Raw genomic sequence first — 21,679 nt, 5'->3', positions numbered from 1 at the left:
AGTGTCATGACCTTGGAGAAGAATAGTCCCATAAAATATGCCATTCGCAAAACCCGCTGTCTCCCCATGCTTATCATCTGTTGTATTCATAAGGCCCAATTCGCTTCAATGCTGCCCATCCGGTCGCAGCCAAGGTAAAAGAAACAGTGCAACGCTGATGCCGAAGCAGCTTAGTATGGCATGTAATCAAATAGACATAAGCCGCCGTGTGCCTTAGTCCGTCAGATATTGTGTAAAAAGAAAAGGAAATTTTTGGTGCTGATAAATATCAAAACGCCTGGTTGATCGCTCATGCAAGTAACTCAACATCCAAACCAATTGAACGCATGAAGAGGTTGACGTTCGCTAATCGCTGGCCCGACATCGCTGTGGGGAGAGTCTTGGCATGAGCAACAGTCTCCATAACACGGTCTTTGACAGCCATGACAAGTCTCTGCTGCTGCTCGGGGCTAGCACCAATACCAATAGCCGCGAGGAACTGCCAAACATAAACATCTTCACCAGTGTTGACGGTGCCAGGAAATATGTTGGGGAGGGTAGGTTCAAGGGCATCGAAGAATGCATTATAGATGCCAACCCTGTCAAGTATTAACATATCATCCAGTCTCGGGATCAGAAGACTTACCATTGATCCCATTCCCGCTCATTACTTCCAGCTTGCTTGATGAGCTCAGCGCGACTCAGTAACATCGTCAACATGCTGACACCAATTCTTGTTCGAGCAATAACGTCAATATTAATGTTCAGAATAAGACCCAAAAGACCAGTGACAATATCCAATCCGGCTTCGTTGAGATAGCCGAAAAGCGTATGCATAACCGCCAAAGAGAAGAGCTCTATATTCTCACGAGTAGCAGAGTTCAATTGAACTTCGCCAGGCTGAAGCAATCCCTGACGAACAACATCCAACTGGTCAAGATGAATGACAATAATGGTCAAAATGGTAGTTCGCTGCTCCTGGGTTATATGACGGAACACGCGAGGAATACACTTCTTGCCCTTGCTGAATGACAAGAAAGCAATAAATGGATGGGTAGTAGTTGCACCGATAGGCTCGTGAACCTTCAAGTCCCGCCAAAGCTTTCGGTTGAGCTTCTCCTCCTTTTCACGCCAGTCTATGTGGAAACCAGCAAGCTCTGGATTGATATCATCATTATCAAGAGGTGGTGGCATCAAACGTTCATGATCCTCAAGCTGCATCAGCGTACTGTATACATTTTCAATATCAGTGAGAACCGTCTTTCTGTCGCTGCCGCTGACGCCTACTTGATGAGCCTTGCTAGGTCGGTGTGCATCAGCAGCGCTATCAGTACGCTTGATGTTGAGCAATGGTTTTGGCGTTTTCGCATTGCTGAATGAGATCTTTCCTAAGCTGCCTTCGATGACCAGCTGCTTATTCTTTGGCTTGTTCTTGGCAGCTTCGACAGCTCTTTGAACCTGTTGCTCCATACGCTGCATATGATTGTCTCCACCGCGAGCTTGTCTTCGCATACCACCGTGTCGACCACCTGTTTGAAATAGATAAGTCTGTGCGAAATTGCTCAGTGGCTGGCCAGGATGCTGTCGAGGTCCACCTCGAATTTGGTTATGAACTTGGTAGTAAAAGTCCTCTGACAGGGAAGGATCACTGCCATGCTCATTAGGATTGCCAGTTGCAGTAACAAGCTGTTGTAGCTGGATACGTGTAATAAAATTCTTGTCTTGTGGTGTCATCAGACCATTGTCCTTGGAGAGCAAAAATATCTTGTGGTTGCGCTTAGCACGCTTAGCATCTTCCATTAAGAAAGCTGCTCGCTCCTCATCTGATAAGTTTGCAAGCTGTTGGGGATGGGTGATAATGTGACGAGAACCTGAAGGGCGTGATTGGTGTACAGGATGCTGAACAGGATGCTGAACAGCAGGAGCAGATCTACGTTGCTCTGCCGAGTAACGATTTGGGTTTTGCAATATTTGCGTTGGTTGAGACGGAGCTGTTGGAGCAATAGGCTGGTTAGGCGTTGGTTGCGATCGTTGCATGATTTGCACAGGCTGATGAGGCTGTCCGACATGAGCTGGACGAGCCTCTTCACGTGGGGGTCCACTGGACTGGAAGGGCAATTGTTGCGGTTGAGAGAATTGCTGCTGTTGGTGTTGGGGAGGATAGTCGTGGTATTGTTGTTGTGGAGGTTGGGTATACTGCTGAGGTGCCGACTGTTGCTGCTGTATTGGCTGCTGTGGCTGGGCTGGTTTCTTTGCCTGTGCTCGCATTGAAGCTTCAACTTCTTCCAAACTCATCATCTTGCGGGCGCCAGAGGGGATTCCAGGGTTCATGGGAGAACCGAAATCAGAAGCCTGAGCAGGCCGCTTTGGTGCAACTCCCCATAAGTTTGCATCCACTTGCATATCAGGAACGTAGTCAGGCTCTTGGTAGCGCTCATAACCAGTCCTTGCAGGCTTTGGAAGGGGCTGCGGGAAAGTGGAAGTTGTCGGAGGTCCCCGCGATGAAGGGGCCTGGCGAGAAAAGCGAAGCTGCTCTTCATTGATGGCGTCGGAGACTTTTGCCGTCTGGCCAAAGAAATCGAAGTCTTTGCCAACAGGCTTCTTCGTCACGGGTCCCGCATCATCTCCAAAAGTATCGTCATTGAATACATCATCCGTCTCGTCCAACTGATCGCCTAGACCATCGTATGTGTCTTCAAAGTCAAGTCTGAATTGTGAAGTGTCAGCTTCTGGAAGTGAGAAGATGACTACTAACAACAGGACGGGCGGCCTTCAACGGCACATCGTCTCGTGTATGGATGGTATGGTAAGAAATTCAAACTCACGCATCATCGTCATCTTCGGGACGAGGGCCAGCAAATGGATCGGCAGCCTGGGAGAACCCAGGTGCCCGAGTGTTGTGCCCACGATCGCGGGGTAGAGTCGAGTCAAAGCCAAAGAAAGACATGACGGGGGCTCGAGCTCGAAGACGTAGATTGGTAGCTCAAATACAAATGCCTCTCTTCATGTGGGAAGTTTCGCGTAGCTGTGCGAGAAGGCAATTGAATCGAATCGAGCTGTCTGGAGGTTTGCAGAGGTTAGAATGATACTGCTCGATAGTTGACTGGAGGTCTGTGGAACAAACATGTAGACGAACGTGGCAAAAGAGAGCGCCGAACGAACGTGAGGGAGGTATGGAAGGGTCGCGGAAAGAGGTAGATACTCGTTGAGAGTGAAAGAGAAGCTATCTTACGAAGGTGGAGTAACAGATTCCAAAGACGGTATGTCTCCAAGGACGGCGAAGGGGATGATATATTATGTACTCTGTATTGTACCTCACATAAAAGGCAGAGACCTCAAAGCTGCGCTGCATGGTGGTAGTGGGGTGGGGTGAACTTTGAATTTTGAGCCGCCTCTAAATTTGAAGCTAAGCCTAATTGGGTAGGGACTACGAGAGATCCACAAATACGCAAAGGGGCCAGAAGTCTAAATGTCTCCTGAATTATTGCGCGTCCTTCTGCTATCTATGCTCGTATGCAGTTTTTCTGCGTATCCACCTCCTTCTCTTCCCTCGTTACCTATTCTCACTTCTTTTTCCATTGGCAACGGACACAGTGTTGCCATTATTGATACCTTCTTTTAATCACTTCTTCGCCAGACGTTGTCTCTGCCATCCAGCCAAATCCTTGGCTGACGACGAATTGTCGTTTGGGTATTAATTAAGGAATAATCAGCATCTCAAATTAGTTGCGTAATTTAGAGCATCTCTCTCGTCGGTATGGCTTCAGGAACCGCCAGATATCTGAGATATATTCTCTTCGCCTTCTTCGTACGTTGCCCCAGAACATCAGTCCCGAAATACGTACCCTCTTGCTGACCGACTTCAGGGGCTTGCTGTCATCTACTTCATATCCTCTTCTTCGAACCAGCGATTACCTACAACAATAGGTGGCTCGACAGGATGGGGAGGCATACCTGTGAAGGCTGGGACCACACCAGCAGCTGATGCTCACCCTGTGGCGGGAACGACGCCAAACACCATACCAGGCCTTCCTCCCGCAACAGCAGGCGGACCGAGAATGAATGCAACATTCGTCTCGCTCGCACGAAACTCCGATTTATGGGAAATTGCCCGATCGATCCGTCAAGTAGAGGATCGATTCAACCGCAAATTCAACTACGATTGGGTCTTCCTCAACGACAAGCCTTTCGATGCGACCTTCAAGAAAGTCACAACATCACTGGTATCTGGTACCACCCATTATGGAGAGATCCCCAAGGAGCACTGGTCTTTCCCAGACTTCATCGATCAGGACAAAGCCCGCAAGGTCCGTGAAGATATGGCTCAGCGCAAGATCATCTATGGAGACTCTGTCAGCTACCGTCATATGTGCAGATTTGAGTCTGGGTTCTTCTTCCAACATCCGTTGATGAAGCAATTCGAATGGTATTGGCGTGTTGAGCCAAGCATTGAGCTTTTCTGCGATATCAACTACGATGCATTCAAGTTTATGGCCGATAACAAGAAGAAGTACAGTTTCGTGTTGAGTCTGTACGAGTATGTGGAGACTATCCCCACTCTTTGGGAAAGCACCAAGAAGTTCATGAAAGCTCACCCAGAGCATATCGTCGAGGGCAACTCCATGGGATTCTTGAGTGATGATGGAGGAGATACCTATAACCACTGCCATATGGTAAGCTCAAACTGGACAGGGGAATATCATCTACTGACGTAGTCTTTATAGTGGTCCAACTTCGAAATTGGTAACTTGGATTGGCTCAGATCTAAGGCCTACACCGATTACTTTGACGCCCTTGACAAAGATGGTGGTTTCTTCTACGAGCGCTGGGGTGATGCCCCCGTTCACTCGATTGCTGCTTCTCTGCTCTTGAAGAAAGAAGAAATTCATTTCTTCAATGATATCGCGTACTATCACGTTCCTTTCACCCATTGCCCAACTGGCGAGAAGACCAGACTAGATCTAAAATGTCACTGCAACCCGAAAGATAACTTTGACTGGAAGGGATATTCATGTAAGAAAAATACCGAACTTTCTTGGAAATATTACTGATTTCAAAAAAGGTACATCTCGCTACATGGAAATCAACGGCTTGGAGAAACCTGAGGGCTATGAAAATCAACAGGATTAAAACGCATTGGAGAATGCATTTGAAAAGGGCTATGCTTTATGGGGAGGGTTTAAAAATCTACTACGTGGCATGTTATCACCGGCGTTGGACAGGCACTCGAGCAGGTTGTAGATATTCGGTCATTGGATTTGGGAGCTTTAGACATGGGCCAGGAATTAGTGACCATGGCTTTGTGTCTATGTACTAAAGCCTAACTGATGGGTATATTACCAGTACCCGCTAAGTGATAGGCGTCTAATACTTGTGTTTGAAATGCGGTCGCCTGAATGATAATATTGTCAAGTAGGAACTGCAGTAATGTATTTCCTGTTTCATCTTGCAAGGCATCGGATTGAGCTCTTCTCTACTAGCCTTGCCTTAGCAGCTGTTACAAAGGCGTCTTATGTTACAATGTTATCGTCTTCAAATCCTACTCAGACATACCGTCCAACGCCTCAATATTTTCACCAGCTTCCACTCCTCCCATTTATCTCATCTACGCAGCAGTCTTCTTCGGCTTCTTCGTCCCATACTTCGAACGACTCGTAACCCTATTGCCCACCCCTCCAAGATCCATAGCCCCCCCTAACCAAATGATATCTCACACCCGGACAATCTTGACTTCTCCCCCTATAAACCATGCCATTCATTAGCCCTCTTCCCATCCCATCCTGTCTAATCAAAACAAAGACCTCAAGAACACTCACCCTCGCACCAAAACCACACTATGCTGCTGCACATTATGTCCCTCCCCCGGTATATACGCCGTGATAATCCTCCCCGTACTCAACCTAATCCTCGCCGTCTTCCTCTGTCCGGAATTCGGCTTCTTGGGCGTCGTTATGCCGACTTTCAGACACACGCCTTTTAATTCTGGGGCTTTTACGTCGCGGAGCGCTGGGGAGACTGCATGTCGGGCGCGTTGGGCGGTGCGGCATCCCTTTTTGTATGTTAGAACGAAAACCTTATCGATGGAGGGGATGGGAAGGGTGGGGTGAGGTAATAGGGAATGGAAATGAAGTACCCTTATGACTTGGTTGAAGGTTGCGAAGGGAGTTGGTGTTGAGGAAAAGGCGCGGCGGGAGGTGAGGGGGGAGGGGAAGGACTTTTTGAGGGGGGAGGAGAAGGGGAGCCGTATTGAAGGCATGAGGCAGCGGTGGAGAATTGAGGTGGCCATTATGGGCGTTGGGGCGTTGGCAATGGCTGAGATGATGGGAGTGAGGTCTATGAGGTTTCTTGGATTGAATTCCTTTTGGGACTAGTGTGAAAACCACATGACCGTGATTTTGTTACACGATTGCTTCTTCTTTGATTCCTCTTATAATTAATTATTTTACTTTCTCAAGATCGCTGTGCCCTCGGGTCGAAAAGAAGCAGTTGTTATATTGCGGCCATACATCATGCGCTTCTTTTGGATCTAATGCTGAGTGAGTCGGGATTCTGGAGACGGGGAGACAGGAGACAGGAGACATTTCTGCATGTACGGACAGTATAGTATTACATGAAGCTTATAAGAAACAGGGTCCTGGGATGGGCTTATGAGTGACGTTCAGATGGCGTTCTGCTATTTCTATTCCTATATATATATATATATATATATTTTGAGCTTTGTCCGATGTCTTTTGAGGACTGTCGTACGTCGAGTCTGATTTCTTATTTTACCCGCCATGGTACTCGGTTTACTTTTTCAAACTTTCAATTGAGCTTGTTGATTCGTCCGGAAAATCTTTCGGCACAGAACTGCTATACGAGGGTATTATTCTTCTTTTGCCTCTATACTTTTGCAACTTGCATCCGCTCGGTCTACACATTTTTCCGTCCGTTAAACGACTATTGAGAGGGGCAGTCATGGCAGGTACTATTGGCCGCATTCAAATCCCCGCCTTGTATAGCGTCATGCATACAATGGCTAAATCGACTGAATGTTGTACCGAGCAAGGATTTGAGGAAACGAGACATACGATATATAGGCCTTGTGACAGGTGACAGGCTACTTCACCTTGGTACCCCGCGTTTATTCGGCACTTCATTTGACCATGCATTTCTTTGTACCTGAGAAAGCTGTCTGTCAAGGTAAGGATCATCGCGATTTTCAACCTCCACTGACGAACTTTCTGAGTGAGCTCCATGTTTACCAAGATGAATTGTGTCTCAATGAGGGGTCGAGGGGTATCCATGCAGTGTAGTCAATTTACCCGTGAGCTTTCTGCTGCTTGGAAAGTCTATAATGCAGCTCCCCTGCTTTTCTCTCACAGTCGAATGAAGTATTCAAGCGAGTGCGACATATTGTCAGGATGAAACTTTTCCGCGCTCTCACAGTGGCCGCCCTTGCGGTGCAGGCTGCAGCACTGTCAATTGGAGGCAAAAACATGATAGTAGAGAGGGACAGTGATGGATTGCAGGATCTAGTGAGTTGCTCTCCTAAAATTAAGGAGATCCCTACGAATTTCAACTTCCCTGATTCTTATATCTCGAGCAGGTTACGTACGATGAGCACTCATTGCTGGTATACGGCGAGCGAGTCTATGTTTTCTCGGGCGAATTTCACCCCTACCGATTGCCGGTTCCAGATCTTTGGCTCGATGTCTTCCAGAAAATCAAAGCTTTAGGATTCAATGCCGTATCATTCTACGTACATTGGGCCTTGCTAGAGGGCAAGCCAGGAGAATATTCAGCAGAAGGGGTTTTTGCTTTTGAACCATTCTTCGATGCTGCGAAACAAGCCGGAATTTACCTCATTGCTCGTCCAGGTCCTGTAAGTCATTTCAGCTAAGCCCCAAATAACATTCAATCTTTGTGGGACGTGGGAAGAACATATTGCTCTAGCTAGCCCAACATCCAGGTTTATTTCCAGTAGAGATATTAAGAACGTCCTAGGGTCTTCGAGACATCCAATTACTTGAGCTTGTTTTACTGACAAGCTTCGTTGCAGTATATCAATGCCGAATCAAGTGGCGGTGGATTTCCTGGATGGCTTCAACGTATTTCAGGTCAACTTCGAACTCGTGCGCCAGACTTCCTCGCTGCCACTGATAACTATATGGCAAACATTGGGGCAGCAATTGCCAAGGCCCAAATCACAAACGGGGGACCCGTTATACTCGTTCAGCCAGAAAACGAGTACACTGGATCTGACGGACCGGTGACAGGAGGTTTTCCGGACCCAGTATATTTTGCGTACGTTAAAAAGCAAATTCGAGATGCTGGGATCGTTGTGCCACTGATTAGCAATGACGCTTGTAAGTTTGATTGTTAATTTTAGATGGCTGAAATGCTGATAAATATAGCACCCAAGGGAATATTTGCTCCGGGATCCGTGTGGCAAGGATCAACGGAAGGAGATGTTGATATTTATGGACACGATTCATACCCTCTAGGGTTTGATTGCGCCCATCCTTACACCTGGCCCGCGGGGTCCATACCTACGACTTTCCATACGACCCATGAGCAAGAAAGTCCATCAACCTTCTATTCCCTTGACGAGTTTCAGGGGGGTTCTTTTGACCCGTGGGGCGGTCTTGTTAGCTTTTCCTGAACTGGGCATCGGTTTCTGAGCTAATTAATCCAGGGATTTGCACAATGTTCTGTGCTTTTGAACATGGAGTTTCAGCGAGTCTTTTATAAGAACAACTTTGCTTCAGGTGCTACTTTATTGAATCTTTATATGATTTGTAAGTGTTTCCTCGAATGATATTGCTCGGTGTACCAACTAACTTAATCCAGATGGTGGAACGTAAGTTTCAAATTCCGAAGCTCTGGCGATCATTCAGATGAAATCTGTCAAGTCACATTCCTGAAATGCTCTACAAGTTGTGGGACATTGTTCTCAACCACCTATCTTAACCGCTAACACTATGTTTTAGAAACTGGGGCAATCTAGGTCATCCAGGTAAGCTATCAGTCTTTTCTAATGTGAATAATTCTGACACAATAAAGGTGGTTACACCAGTTACGATTATGGATCAAGCATCGCCGAGAATCGCGAGATATACCGTGAGAAATACAGCGAATTAAAGCTTGAAGCCAACTTTCTCAAGGTTTCACCCGCATTGCTCACAGCATCCGTCGGCACTGGTACCAATGGGACGTATACAGACTCCTCTGATATGTTTACTACTCCATTGTTAGGTAATGGAACCGCAACAAACTTTTAGTAAGATGCCCCCCTAAACGAAATATGGGTCGCAAAAAATTAATTCCGAATGTAGCGTGGTCAGACATTCAGACTACCAGCAAACGACCTCATCGACTTACAAGCTAAATCTGAATACTAGCCAAGGGCTTTTGTCCATCCCCCAACTTAACGGCAGCTTGACTCTGAGTGGCAGAGACTCCAAGTTCCATGTCACTGATTACGATCTTGGTGGAACTGCTCTGCTTTATTCAACTGCCGAGATTTTCACTTGGAAGAAGTTCAACAAGCAAACCGTTCTAGTCGTCTACGGTGGCTCTGGAGAACAACATGAGTTGTCCGTCGTCACATCAAGTCTAGCAAAGCAAGTTGAAGGCACTGGAGTTACAACCAAGAGTACAAATGCTACCACGATACTCAACTGGCAGACGTCGTCTGATCGGCAAGTTGTACAAGTTGGTGATCTTCTGGTGTATATCTTAGACCGGAACTCGGCATACAACTACTGGGTCCCTGACTTTGTCCGAACTGATGCATGGGGAGCTTAGTTAGTGATCAATACATAACTTTAAGAGATACCCAAAAGCTAACGTGTTTTAGTACCGCAAATATTGGAAACACAACGTCAATTATCGTGGAAGCTGGATATCTAGTTCGATCCGTTTATATCGAAGGAACCGCTCTTCATATTGATGGTGACATCAACGCTACAGTTCCAATCAAGGTCATTGGAGCACCAGCCAACACCAAGGATCTTCATTTCAACAGTGTGAAGTTGGATTTCACTACCGACCCAGTCACAGGAGAATGGACATCACAACTCAAATATGCAGAGCCAAAAATCGATATTCCCGACCTTTCATCCCTCGACTGGAAATACCTTGACGACCTCCCGGAAATAAAATCCACCTACGATGACTCGGCCTGGACAGTTGCTGATCACAACTCAACCAATAATCCAAACACTTTGAAAACGCCCACTTCTCTCTATAGCAGCGACTACGGATACAGTACCGGGGTTTTGATCTACAGAGGCCACTTCGTGGCTACAGGTAATGAAACCAAACTCGACATTAGTACCCAGGGAGGAAGTGCTTTCGGCTCATCCGTCTGGATAAATTCAACATACATCGGTTCATGGGCTGGAATTGACGCTGCATCAGCCAACAACGCCACCTACACACTTCCCAACCTCTCCGCCGGAAAGCCCTACATCTTCACCGTTGTGGTCGATAACCAAGGCCTAGACGAAAACTGGGTAGTAGGACCCGATGAAATGAAACTTCCCCGCGGCATCCTCAATTACGCACTCAGCGGCCACGCACAATCGGATATCAGCTGGAAGCTTACCGGAAACCTCGGCGGCGAAGATTTCATCGACAAAGCACGAGGACCTTTGAATGAGGGCGGGTTGTATGCCGAACGCCAGGGCTTCACGCAGCCTTACCCACCAAATCATAATTGGGTTGCTGGAGCTCCGGAGACGGGAATCAAGAGTGCTGGTGTTGCTTTCTATCAAGCGGACTTCAGGCTGGATTTACCGAGGAACTATGATATCCCACTGTTCTTTAACTTTGGCAATACGACCCTCAACGGGAGCGTGGCGGATTATAGAGCGCAGTTGTGGGTTAATGGTTGGCAGTTTGGGAAATATGTCAATAATATTGGACCACAGTCTTCATTCCCGGTTCCGCAAGGTAAGATTTCCCTACTAAAAGATACGGTATATGGACAGGCGCTGATAAATATAGGTATTCTGGATTACCATGGGCAAAACTGGCTTGCGATTGAGCTTTGGGCTCAACAAGCTTCAGGGGCCCAATTGACAAACTTCACTTTAGAAGCTGGTACGCCAGTTTGGACCTCAATAAAAGAGCCAGAGACGGCTCCCAGGCCGAGCTACAGTAAGAGGGAGGGCGCTTACTGAACTAAGCATACTAGGTAGTGAGTGATTGGGTATTTGTGTAATGTACAAATCTACAAGTATATACAACATCTGTCTGCCTATCAATGGCGGAACATAAGAGAGGCGATGATGGCCACTATGGTTGCTCCAGTAGCAGCCCCTTCCAATGCAATAATCGTAACATCTTGTTTTCGCATCTGTACAAGCCGTTCACTGAACAGATCTTGCACAGCATCTTGTACAGCAGCAACTGACCACGTTTCTGGCACTCTAGTGCTAAGCTGCTTGATTAAAGCAGCGGGGAAATGCATCTCGGCGGTATCAAGAGCAGCCTCTTCCTCTGGCTCGCCTCTAATACCAGCCACAAGCGCATCAACAGCCGGCTCAGCACCCCCCTCCATCTCCTCTTCCAGTTCCTCAACCCCAGCGGCAACAATGCCATCCAACGACACATCTTCTACCTTCTCCGCATCTAGTTGTTTGAATTGTGCAATCTTTTCTTTCTCCAATGCTTCCCTTACCTTCTCCTCAAACCCATGCACTAACCTCCTCCGCCTCCATGGCTCAAACCCAAACTGAAACACCAAGAACAACAGCACATTAACACCCATTAGCCCCCAAGTTCCCCACGTACTCATTCGTCTGATCTTATCACTCCAAATTTGCTCTTCGTGATACCGGCTCAGAATGCTGCTGCTGAGCTTACTAGCCGCATGTTCAGCCTCCCTCTCCGCGTCTGCGAGTCTAGTAGCAGATTCCTGCACTGCCTGTTCATTACTGTGATCCATACGATACAGCGACGTGAAGCGTTCCAGATCCAAGGGCGTCCATGAATCTTTCCTGGCCAACAGCCCCGTGACTTCTCGTTGTGTAGATGCTCTGTCCGCTACTGTGGTTTTGTACACGAGTCTTGCTGCCCGCACAGCTTCTTGGGCTTCTTGTACGCGGTTCTCGAGGGACGTGATGCGGCCTTTTAGGGCTTCGATGCCGGAGTAGCCGGTTAGGTCGTTGATGCGTTGGGAGGCTATGAAGATGTTGCCTTGCAGGTGGTCCATGAGGTGGGAGAAGCGTTTTGTGAGTTGGTTTCGACGGCTTTCTCTTGCCGATGGGAGGTCGGAGGAGATCTCGTCTGGAATGGCGGATTCAGAAGAAGGGAGGTCTGTCTTCGGGGGGCTTGGAGGGGGTGGTTTGGGAGATTCGACATATTGCCGTGTTTGGGAACGAATGTTACATTGTATACAAGTTGATGTGCGGAAGGAGGAGCGATTGCATATTCGGATTGCTTGTGAAGCTGAAGATGGGAAGGAATCTAAAAAGAGCCGGGGCACGATTCGGGCCAGTGGTTGCATGGCCGTTCTTCTTGGGCGGAGATTGGGCGAGTGACGGGTGTTGTAGCTTGAACCTTTTTTGAGGTTGAGAGCTTTGAATTCTGCCGGGTCAGATCGCCATTGACCGCCTTGAATGAGGGGTGAAAATGGATTCACCCCCACCATCACTTCCAGATTTCAACCTAAATCTGCTATAGAAACTCTTCCTTCTTTCAATTATTGGAGTGGAAAGACTGTGTTTCTTTCGAATTGTAATTCTTCAAGTTAAGTAAGTTTTTCATCTCTCCGGTTAAATACTCTCCCAACAGAACAGAATCCAATTATTCACCCGAAGTTGTACACGTTGTAGCTTAAAGAGGTTCTTCACTTCTTCAACACCAAATTCTAACAATCCTACAGGACAATAAGCTATACCCTTCAAGATGGCTCCTTCAACTCTCCCCGCCATGAAAACCAACCCTAAGTTCATCTTCTTCTCCGACTTCGACGGCACCATCACAACCCGCGACTCCAACGACTTCCTCACAGACAACCTTGGCTATGGCGAGAAGCTACGCAAGCAAGGCAACCAAGACGTCCTGCACGAAAGGATGTCTTTTCGGGACTCCTTCCAGGGCATGATGGACAGTGTCAAGACCCCTTATGATAAATGTATACAAACCTTGGTGGAGAACATCAAGCTGGATCCACACTTCAAGGAGTTCTATGAATGGGCTAGACAAAACAACATACCAGTCGTTATACTGAGCAGTGGTATGGTGCCGATTATTAGGGGTTTGTTAGTCCATCTCTTAGGGCCTATAGGCGAGGAAATTGAGATTGTGAGCAATGATGTTGCGCCGAGGGATGGGAAGAGTATCAATGAGGAGGGTGGGTGGCAGATTGTATTCCATGATGACAGGTAAGTTATCTCTGAAGAGATGTCAAAGAAAGCAAAATTACATGCTAATTGATGTAAATAGCCACTTTGGCCATGACAAGTCAATTGAGATCAGAGGGTACCAACAGCTCCCGGACAGTGAACGACCAGTCATGTTCTATGCCGGAGATGGAGTGTCAGATCTTTCTGCCGCAAAGGAAACTGACTTGCTTTTCGCAAAGAAACACCATGGTAAATATTCCCTATACCTCACACGAAGCATAGCCTCTGACGAATATAGATCTCGTCACTTATTGCGTAAAGCAAGACGTCCCATTTACAGAATTTGAGGACTGGTCGTCCATCTTGGCTACGGTTAAGAAAATTGCAGCTGGGGAGACTGATGTCAAGACTGTTGCTGCTGAAGGACATGAAGCATTCAAGAGAGAAAATAGCAAGAACTAGAGTTCATAGATTTAGATTCGTATCGAGCGCACGTAGACCTTTTTCGATTGAAGGATAAAATAGAGCATTCATTTCTTCAGGTCAATTCCAACCCCGAATGTCTTGTCCTCAGTGGTTTATCGAAGACATCTCCCAAGAGACTAATTGGGATCAACTACACAAGTCTCGTATACTTACAGGATTTGGTATCTCCAAACTCCATAGTTTTACACCAATAACCCCCAATATCTTAGATTGATTCATTTGATTCCGCCCTTATTAGATCCCTAATGCTCAATAGCACTTTCCTCCAATGCCTCAACCGCATTCTCCAGCTCCCTAAGCCTCCCCCCAATTCTTTTCTTCACCTCCTCCCCATCCGCACCCCCCAGTGCCTCTTCATACAAACCCCGCAACACATCTAGCTCAGTCCGTGCAGCCTCCCGATCATCCGCCGCATACACGGTCTTCTTCTCCGTCTCCTCGGCCGCTATCTCGAACTCATCGCGCGCGGTGGCGTATTGGTCTTGGAGCTTCTCCATGATGGCGTCGGCGGAGGATTTATCCGCATAGGTGCGCAAGATGATGGCGGAGGAGCGAGGGAGGAATGCGGTAGGGGAGGGTGTTGGACGGGAGAGGCTGGCTTTGAGAGCGATGGCACTGAGGGGACGAGAGAGCGAGTAGCATTGCGTGCATATGGCTCTCGGAGCTCTTCGAGCTACATTTGCTCTAAGGGAGAACATTATAAACCTCCTTCTATTGTAAGCTTCTCGAATAAATCTGATAGAATAAATAAAATTCCGGTTGTGCGATGGCGAGGAAATCGTACTGTAATGTACTGTAATTGTTGACTTTCGGGAGGGTGGAGCTACTGTGGAGCTTCATGTAGAGCTTCAATTTGCCCCCGGTCAACCTTCTGACTTCTCTGACGGACGGAACACGAGGCATTTACAGGTTCTGAATTCACAACCCATATACCAATGGCCGATGTAATTGCACCTCCAAGGCATATTGCCCTCTATCGGCAAGTAAGGAATTTTGCTCTTTTTGAGCATCCGCTGTCCAAATATGGCCCCCCTTTACTTCTCCTAGCAGATGGACTACTTACCAGTCTGATTGTTTCGAAAGTAGCATGTTAGTTATACCTCAGTTCCCACCATCTATCCGGATCGTAGCTAATTAGGTGGCATTATAGATACCGAGATCGATTGGACGACGTATATGCAACATATTGAGCTGTATGTAAATGGAGAGACAGATTACACCATGTTCACTGGGTCAACAGGACCGCTGGTCTATCCCGCTGCGCATGTGTATGTTTACTGGGCCTTGTATCATATTACGGATAAGGGGAAGAATATCCTGCTTGCGCAGCGGATCTTTGGGGTGCTGTATTTGGCTACGATTGCTGTAGCTATGGCATGTTATAGACGGGCGAAGGTACGGATGTCCTGGAGCAATGGCCTAGAAACGTTTGTCGGTTTTCTAACCTGTTCTACTTGATAGGCTCCCTTGTACATATTTCCGATGCTCATTTTATCGAAACGTCTCCACAGCATCTTCGTCCTCCGCCTCTTCAACGATTGTTTCGCCGTCTTCTTCCTCTGGATCGCCATCTACACTTTCCAGCGCCGGTTATGGACCCTTGGTTCTTTGGCATACAGCTGGGGACTGGGTATCAAGATGTCTCTACTACTGTCGCTTCCAGCAATTGGAGCTACGCTGTTTTTAGCCAGAGGTGTGCAAGCCAGCATCAAGCAAGCATGGTTAATAGCGCAGGTACAAATTATCATTGCCTTTCAATTCATGCCGACAAACGCAATTGGATATTTCAGCAGAGCTTTCGAGTTCTCGAGGCAGTTCTTGTTTAAGTGGACGGTTAATTGGAGGTTTGTGGGAGAAGAAATATTTTTGAGCAGGGAGTTTTCCACCACTCTACTAATAGGACATATCAGCGCTCTGGTACTTTTCATCACGACGAGATGGTTAAGGCCTGCTGAAGAACCAATTACGGAAATGATCAGGAATGCATTGAAGTGGGAAGAGCCTCTGGGGAAGATGCAACATGCCATATCTATCCGGGTATCTCCTAACTTCATCCTCACAAACATTTTGACGGCCAATGCTATTGGTATGCTATTTGCGCGGTCCCTCCACTACCAGTTCTATGCCTACATCGCACTAGCAACCCCGTTCCTCCTCTGGCGGAGTGGATTGCATCCAATCTTTCAATATTCGTTGTGGATAGCTCAGGAATGGGCATGGAATGTTTATCCCAGCACCAACATCAGTTCGATGGTTGTGGTTGGGGTGTTGTTTGTTACGGTGGCAAGTGTTTGGTACGGTACTCGCAAGGACTTTGTTAATCCAAAGGGCGAGGGCGCGGCGAGTAAGACATTCACTTGATCCTTTGAGTAAAAGTGTTACCGAATGTGGACAACGTCGTTGGCCAACGGGCGCTCGATATTGCACCTATTCCTCCTCGGAGTCGTACGAAGGGGGCATCTTTCCGACGGTGGATTCTTCTTCGTCTGAATCTTCTGGATATGCAGATGCTTTGGGGAACTCCTTAGGCCTGGTAAAAAACCAGTTAGCAAAAGATTTGCAACCTCTTCAAATATTATTCTCACCAATATGACTCCTTCCGCCACATATGCTCATTCCGAACGACGTTTATGATCTCGCCAGCCAGCTTGTTCTGGCGGACATCGGCGTCTTTGGTGTCAATCAGGACAAATCCTCCATTCTTGATCCAGATGGTATTTCGGAACCGCGACGGAAGCTCGACGAGCACTGCCTTCTTGTTGGGCAGGGTGCAGGAGTAGAGGCTGTTCCCTTCGGCTTTGACAACGCGCGCTATTGATTGGGTGAGACTTAAGGTGGATGGCGGGGTAGATGTTTCTTCGGCGGCTGCGAAAACGTTCCTCTTTGGTTTCCCCATGTCGTCTATAAGATCGTGGATCAAACTAAAAGCAGGATGGTAGAATAAGCTTTCACCCGTGGGATTTTGGGAATGTGACGGCAAGACTTTCCGGTTGTATTGAATACTGGTACAACATTTTCAAAAATTTCCATCTGGGGACGGGACGGGAGCTAAGGATAATAGTTTTACCGGGACGTCTAAACGCGTGGGCAAGTTTAGACCGGACTAAACGGCTGGTCAATTTCTCAGCACTGTCAGCAGCTCTGTTCCTCTCCTTTGCTGATGCGCCAAAATGTTTTTAACATGCAGCTGGTGCAAGAACGGTTGGTCATCGTATTCCCAACGGTCTGCAAAGAGCGGTCCACAGCCGTCCATAGATCCATTGACGGCTGCTATACGCGGGGTCTTTATCGGACCCCAGTCCAGAGCCAGTGCTCAATTATGGGTCCGATGTCTATCGATTCATAGCCGTCGCCGTCTGATTCCGTACCCTATCCTATGCTCTCTAGAGGGGGGAACTTGCGTTATCTTAGAGGAATTCCCTAGCGTTCTTTTCACCATTTATATGTCTATTTTTTTATTTCCCACCCACAAGTCTCTTTTCCTACATTCCACCTACCATCATCACTCATATTGAGGTCCCCAAAACCCGGCATTCCCTTCTGCCATCGTTGGTGTATGTAGAAAATAACCGACCTAGCCAACATGTCGTCGCACGCTTTTAGCGCATTCATTAATGTCGAGCCATCTTCAAGCAGTGGGGAAGAACATGCGGTTCCAATTGCTCCGCAGAAAGCTGTATCACGGGTGTACCACTCTGTGCCTCAAGAGCATACCCCAGCTCCTCTTGAGCTCGACAACCTCCAGTGGGGAAAGAAGCTCAAGGGCCCCGATGTTACCGAATCTGGGTACCCCACACCCTCTGGAGCTCAAACTCCCAGTGGGTTTCAGACTCCCCGGTCACCCAACGACCTTGAGATGAGCAGAGCTCCAAGCCCGATAAATGAGGAGGATGGAGTGGATGTTACACAAAGCTTCTCCAACCCACCCATGAACAGGTTCCGCATGGTATCGGTATGCCTACTAAACTTTGGCAATGGATTAGGTGATGCAGCGCCTGGTGCTTTGATTCCTTACATGGAGAAGTAGGTTCCTCTCAAAGCGTCAATTTCGAATATATACTAAATCGTTATAGGCATTATAATATCGGATACGCTATCGTCTCCCTTATTTTTGTTACTAATGCCGTTGGATACATATTGGCCGCTTTCTTGGTCGACGCAATCCGAGCTCGATTTGGAAGAGCCAAAACCCTAATGTTTGCAGAAGCAATGATGTCTGTCGGATATGTTGCAATAGTTTGCACTCCGCCATTCCCTGTCGTCGTTGCAGCCTTCTTCCTCCTTGGTCTAGGAGAGGCAACCAACCTTGCCATGGGAAATGTCTTTGCGGCAAACTTGCACAATGGAACGAAGATGCTGGGTGCAATGCATGGAGCTTACGGTCTAGGAGGCACAATTGGTCCCCTTATGGCCACTGCAATGGTAACATCTGGCCATCTGATATGGAGTCGATACTACCTACTCGTCTTAGCTGTCACTCTCTCCAACCTCGCTTTCGCCGGGTGGTCATTTTGGCATTACGAGGCTGAATCTGGTCAGCCATTACTTGACACAGTGCAAAGAGTCGCTTCTCAAACCCAGAATGGACTGCCTCAAACCAAGCAACCCGGACAGTTCGCAGGAATGGCGAAAGCGTTCAAATCAAAAACCGTTATGCTTGGTGCTTTGTTCATCTTTTGCTACCAGGGAGCAGAAGTTTCAATTTCCGGATGGGTCATTTCTTTCCTGATCGCTACTCGACATGGAAATCCTTCTGCAGTTGGATATGTGTCGGCTGGATTCTGGGCCGGTATTACGCTGGGTCGCTTCTTATTATCTCACCCGGCGCACAAGATTGGAGAAAAAGTCTTCGTCTACGGTATGGTCATCGGAGCCGCTATCTTCGAATTATTGGTTGTAAGGATAACCGGCTCTTTGATTTTACCCTTACCACTTCTATCATGTTTCGTCTCATGTACTCCAAATACTCCTTACATACTTCCTAAAAAGAGAACTTCTTCTGCTCTCAAAACACTCTTGAATAAGGAATAACTAACTCCCCCGTGATCTAGTGGCAAGTCCCGAATGTTATTGGAGATGCAGTTGCGATTGCCTTTGTTGGTTTGTTGTTGGGACCAGTCTATCCCTGTGCAACGGTTGTCTTCTCGAGAGCGATTCCACGAAAAGAGCAGGTTAGTGGCTTGGGTGTCATCAGTGCTTTTGGATCTTCTGGTGGGGCTGTTGCACCCTTTACCACAGGTATCCTGGCTCAGGCCGCTGGTACCTTTGTCTTGCATCCTATCGCCATTGGGCTGTTTGGGGCAATGCTAATCATCTGGTTTTGCCTACCAAACATCAGGAAGAGAACTGAGTAGGCTATTCAAGAAAGATGTTCGATTAGTAAGATGGGAGAATAAAAGTTCTGCAAGGAGAATTGGTGGATATCGTTCTTTGATTTTCTTCCTTTCCAAGGAATTGATTTTACTTGAGCATTTGCGGAGGCGCTGTGGCGTTTATTCCTTCTGGATGGACGCTGGGACATGGCTGAACGGAGCTTGCGGAAGATACCATGGAGTTTTTATGACTTTAGGACATGGGCGTTCATAATTGCGGATTTGATAATGGGTTATAGAGTGGGTTATAGAATTGGTCATAGTGATACGGGGCATAACAGTAACAGAGGGATGAAAGATTCAGCTATTCTGAAGGATAAGTTCGTAAGGACTTTACACTCCTTTATATAGCAGCCAGATGCAAAAGCTTATTATGCTATGCTTAACAATCAAAACGCGACGTTTACTCGAGGTGATTTAGTTTATTCTGGTAGCAAGCATGTGACGACAACTATACTCCAGCACAATAAGTACAATTAACTCAAGCGCAATTTACTATCGAGCTTACACACAGGACAAGACATCGGCTGAAAACATTTCGGCATTCGAAATATTTCCCGCCTCCCCTTTTTCATACTATAATATCCCCGATCTCCAAGCCGATTTGTACCCATCCATTTCCCCGGATTTAAGATCTGGGGAACACCAAGTGACATGTTGAACCGAGCCGAGGCTCGGCATTGGACAACTTCGGCCAAACCACCTGGTGACCTAGGGCGTTTGCACAAGCTTCTACTTTACTTTAGTTGACTCGATTCCTGCCCACAGTAGCTTTGCCCATACACATATTTTTACCTTTTATCTCATCCCTATCGTAAGACAGACAGAATGGCATCAATTATCAAGACACTGCGCCCTGCAGTTCAACGGGCAACGACATACACGGCACGTTCAGCTGTTAGAACTGCTGTTAGAACTGCTGGAGCAAGAAGAATAGGGCAGCAGCAGTTTGTCTCGGAATCTCAGGATACCTGCTCAGATTTACTAATATTCTTACCAGTGCAAGACCTCTCTCATCCACCGCCCGACGACGCAACGAAGCCGTCGATATCAGCGAAATCCCTCCAACGCCCATCACGCACCTTTCCGAAATCGAAGCCGCAATGGCCGACTCGGTCTCAAAATTCGCTAACGATATTATTGGACCCAAGGTGCGAGAGATGGATGAGAAGGAGTCGATGGACCCTACTGTTGTAGAGCAGCTGTTTGAGCAGGGTCTCATGGGCGTGGAGATTCCCGAGGAGTACGGTGGTGCGGGAATGAACTTCACAGCTGCTATCGTGGGTATTGAGGAGCTGGCTAGGGTGGATCCGAGTGTAAGTGTTATGGTGGATGTACATAATACGCTGGTCAATACGGCGGTGTTGAGGTATGGGAGTGCGGAGTTGAAGAAGAAGTGGTTGCCAAGATTAGCGACGAATACTGTTGGTATGACATTTTCTCCCTAGACGAATTAGGGGTACGTTTGCTAACATTCTAGGCTCTTTCTGTCTCTCTGAACCCATTTCAGGATCAGATGCTTTTGCTCTTGCCACCAAGGCTACCAAAACCGATTCGGGATATAAGATATCGGGTGGCAAAATGTGGATCACCAACTCCATGGAAGCTGAATTCTTTATTGTCTTTGCAAATCTCGATCACAGCAAAGGTTACAAAGGTATCACAGCGTTTGTCGTTGAGAAAGGCACCAAGGGCTTCTCAATAGCCAAGAAAGAGAAGAAGCTGGGTATCAAGGCTAGCAGCACGTGCGTGCTGAACTTTGACGATGTCGAAATCCCAAGGGAGAATCTACTAGGTGAAGAAGGACAGGGATATAAATATGCCATCGCCTTGTTGAATGAAGGACGAATCGGCATTGCCGCCCAAATGACTGGTCTAGCACTCGGCGCTTTTGAAAACGCCGCAAAGTAAGCTGATTCCAAATGCCAAATTTCACATGCTAACTACGGCTCTCCAGATATGTCTGGAACGATCGAAAGCAATTTGGCCAGCTGGTTGGCGATTTCCAGGGAATGCAGCACCAGATTGCACAGTCGTATACCGAAATTGCTGCAGCCAGAGCTCTGGTATACAACGCAGCGCGGAAGAAGGAAGCAGGCGAGGACTTTGTGCAAGATGCTGCGATGGCGAAGCTTTATGCATCACAAGTCGCCGGTAGAGTGAGTGGTCTTGCTATTGAGTGGATGGGCGGTATGGGGTTCGTGAGAGAAGGTATTGCAGAGAAGATGTGGAGAGATAGCAAGATAGGAGCCATTTACGAGGGGACCAGCAATATCCAGCTCACGACCATCGCGAAGTTGTTGAAGAAGCAGTACTCGACGTCGTAGAGGTTAGGTCGATTGGTAAATTGGATAATTAGATTATTGGGTACCGAGATGCGATGGTTAGGCATAGCTGACGGCGATCCTGAAGTCCTGAGGGTTTACAAAGAGTATGTAATCTTTTCGGAGGCTGAAATCTAGGACTTTTTCAAGTCCTGGAGGATGGAGATTATAGATCTAGTCT

The 21,679-nt window shown here is 47.4% G+C and overlaps 11 protein-coding genes across 11 annotated transcripts; 6 read left to right on the top strand and 5 right to left on the bottom strand.

Annotated features, from left to right (window-relative positions):
- Positions 1-289: 289 nt before the first annotated feature.
- Positions 290-2,926, bottom strand: LHYA1_G005654 (DNA topoisomerase 2-associated protein; the record flags this gene model as incomplete). Its single annotated transcript, XM_031150598.1, has 3 exons — positions 290-578; positions 626-2,686; positions 2,805-2,926. 3 exons carry the CDS (start codon positions 2,924-2,926, stop codon positions 290-292), a joined length of 2,472 nt encoding a protein of 823 aa, XP_031003527.1.
- An 810-nt stretch (positions 2,927-3,736) lies between these two features.
- Positions 3,737-5,109, top strand: KTR1_1 (Alpha-1,2 mannosyltransferase; the record flags this gene model as incomplete). The annotated part of the gene is made up of 4 exons (XM_031150597.1): positions 3,737-3,787; positions 3,846-4,652; positions 4,704-4,992; positions 5,042-5,109. The coding sequence occupies 4 exons, from the start codon at positions 3,737-3,739 to the stop codon at positions 5,107-5,109; spliced, it is 1,215 nt and encodes a 404-aa protein (XP_031003524.1).
- A 475-nt stretch (positions 5,110-5,584) lies between these two features.
- On the bottom strand, positions 5,585-6,265 carry rpsL (30S ribosomal protein; the record flags this gene model as incomplete). The annotated part of the gene is made up of 3 exons (XM_031150596.1): positions 5,585-5,673; positions 5,696-5,763; positions 5,796-6,265. 3 exons carry the CDS (start codon positions 6,263-6,265, stop codon positions 5,585-5,587), a joined length of 627 nt encoding a protein of 208 aa, XP_031003523.1.
- Positions 6,266-7,382: 1,117 nt separating this feature from the next.
- On the top strand, positions 7,383-11,147 carry lacA (putative beta-galactosidase A; the record flags this gene model as incomplete). The annotated part of the gene is made up of 11 exons (XM_031150595.1): positions 7,383-7,496; positions 7,568-7,843; positions 8,021-8,327; positions 8,376-8,608; positions 8,657-8,759; positions 8,812-8,821; positions 8,952-8,977; positions 9,025-9,241; positions 9,297-9,767; positions 9,821-10,917; positions 10,972-11,147. 11 exons carry the CDS (start codon positions 7,383-7,385, stop codon positions 11,145-11,147), a joined length of 3,030 nt encoding a protein of 1,009 aa, XP_031003526.1.
- An 80-nt stretch (positions 11,148-11,227) lies between these two features.
- On the bottom strand, positions 11,228-12,619 carry she9 (Sensitive to high expression protein 9-like protein, mitochondrial; the record flags this gene model as incomplete). The annotated part of the gene is made up of 1 exon (XM_031150594.1): positions 11,228-12,619. The coding sequence occupies one exon, from the start codon at positions 12,617-12,619 to the stop codon at positions 11,228-11,230; it is 1,392 nt and encodes a 463-aa protein (XP_031003525.1).
- Positions 12,620-12,876: 257 nt separating this feature from the next.
- ptf1_0 (Pdp3-interacting factor) lies at positions 12,877-13,778 on the top strand (the record flags this gene model as incomplete). Its single annotated transcript, XM_031150593.1, has 3 exons — positions 12,877-13,355; positions 13,417-13,565; positions 13,615-13,778. 3 exons carry the CDS (start codon positions 12,877-12,879, stop codon positions 13,776-13,778), a joined length of 792 nt encoding a protein of 263 aa, XP_031003544.1.
- A 266-nt stretch (positions 13,779-14,044) lies between these two features.
- LHYA1_G005648 (uncharacterized protein) lies at positions 14,045-14,500 on the bottom strand (the record flags this gene model as incomplete). The annotated part of the gene is made up of 1 exon (XM_031150592.1): positions 14,045-14,500. The coding sequence occupies one exon, from the start codon at positions 14,498-14,500 to the stop codon at positions 14,045-14,047; it is 456 nt and encodes a 151-aa protein (XP_031003545.1).
- A 523-nt stretch (positions 14,501-15,023) lies between these two features.
- Positions 15,024-16,163, top strand: alg-3 (Dol-P-Man:Man(5)GlcNAc(2)-PP-Dol alpha-1,3-mannosyltransferase; the record flags this gene model as incomplete). Its single annotated transcript, XM_031150591.1, has 2 exons — positions 15,024-15,197; positions 15,264-16,163. 2 exons carry the CDS (start codon positions 15,024-15,026, stop codon positions 16,161-16,163), a joined length of 1,074 nt encoding a protein of 357 aa, XP_031003542.1.
- A 66-nt stretch (positions 16,164-16,229) lies between these two features.
- LHYA1_G005646 (S1-like domain-containing protein) lies at positions 16,230-16,698 on the bottom strand (the record flags this gene model as incomplete). The annotated part of the gene is made up of 2 exons (XM_031150590.1): positions 16,230-16,332; positions 16,388-16,698. 2 exons carry the CDS (start codon positions 16,696-16,698, stop codon positions 16,230-16,232), a joined length of 414 nt encoding a protein of 137 aa, XP_031003543.1.
- Positions 16,699-17,385: 687 nt separating this feature from the next.
- Positions 17,386-19,156, top strand: BSC6_0 (Bypass of stop codon protein; the record flags this gene model as incomplete). The annotated part of the gene is made up of 3 exons (XM_031150589.1): positions 17,386-17,825; positions 17,876-18,698; positions 18,854-19,156. The coding sequence occupies 3 exons, from the start codon at positions 17,386-17,388 to the stop codon at positions 19,154-19,156; spliced, it is 1,566 nt and encodes a 521-aa protein (XP_031003540.1).
- Positions 19,157-20,002: 846 nt separating this feature from the next.
- Positions 20,003-21,501, top strand: Acadsb (Short/branched chain specific acyl-CoA dehydrogenase, mitochondrial; the record flags this gene model as incomplete). Its single annotated transcript, XM_031150588.1, has 4 exons — positions 20,003-20,121; positions 20,175-20,602; positions 20,655-21,081; positions 21,132-21,501. 4 exons carry the CDS (start codon positions 20,003-20,005, stop codon positions 21,499-21,501), a joined length of 1,344 nt encoding a protein of 447 aa, XP_031003541.1.
- Between the last annotated feature and the right edge of the window lie 178 nt (positions 21,502-21,679).

This window comes from Lachnellula hyalina (assembly GCF_007821495.1).
Source record: "Lachnellula hyalina strain CBS 185.66 chromosome Unknown contig00119, whole genome shotgun sequence".
NCBI lineage: Eukaryota > Fungi > Ascomycota > Leotiomycetes > Helotiales > Lachnaceae > Lachnellula > Lachnellula hyalina.
This window is presented reverse-complemented; position numbering and strand designations above follow the sequence as displayed.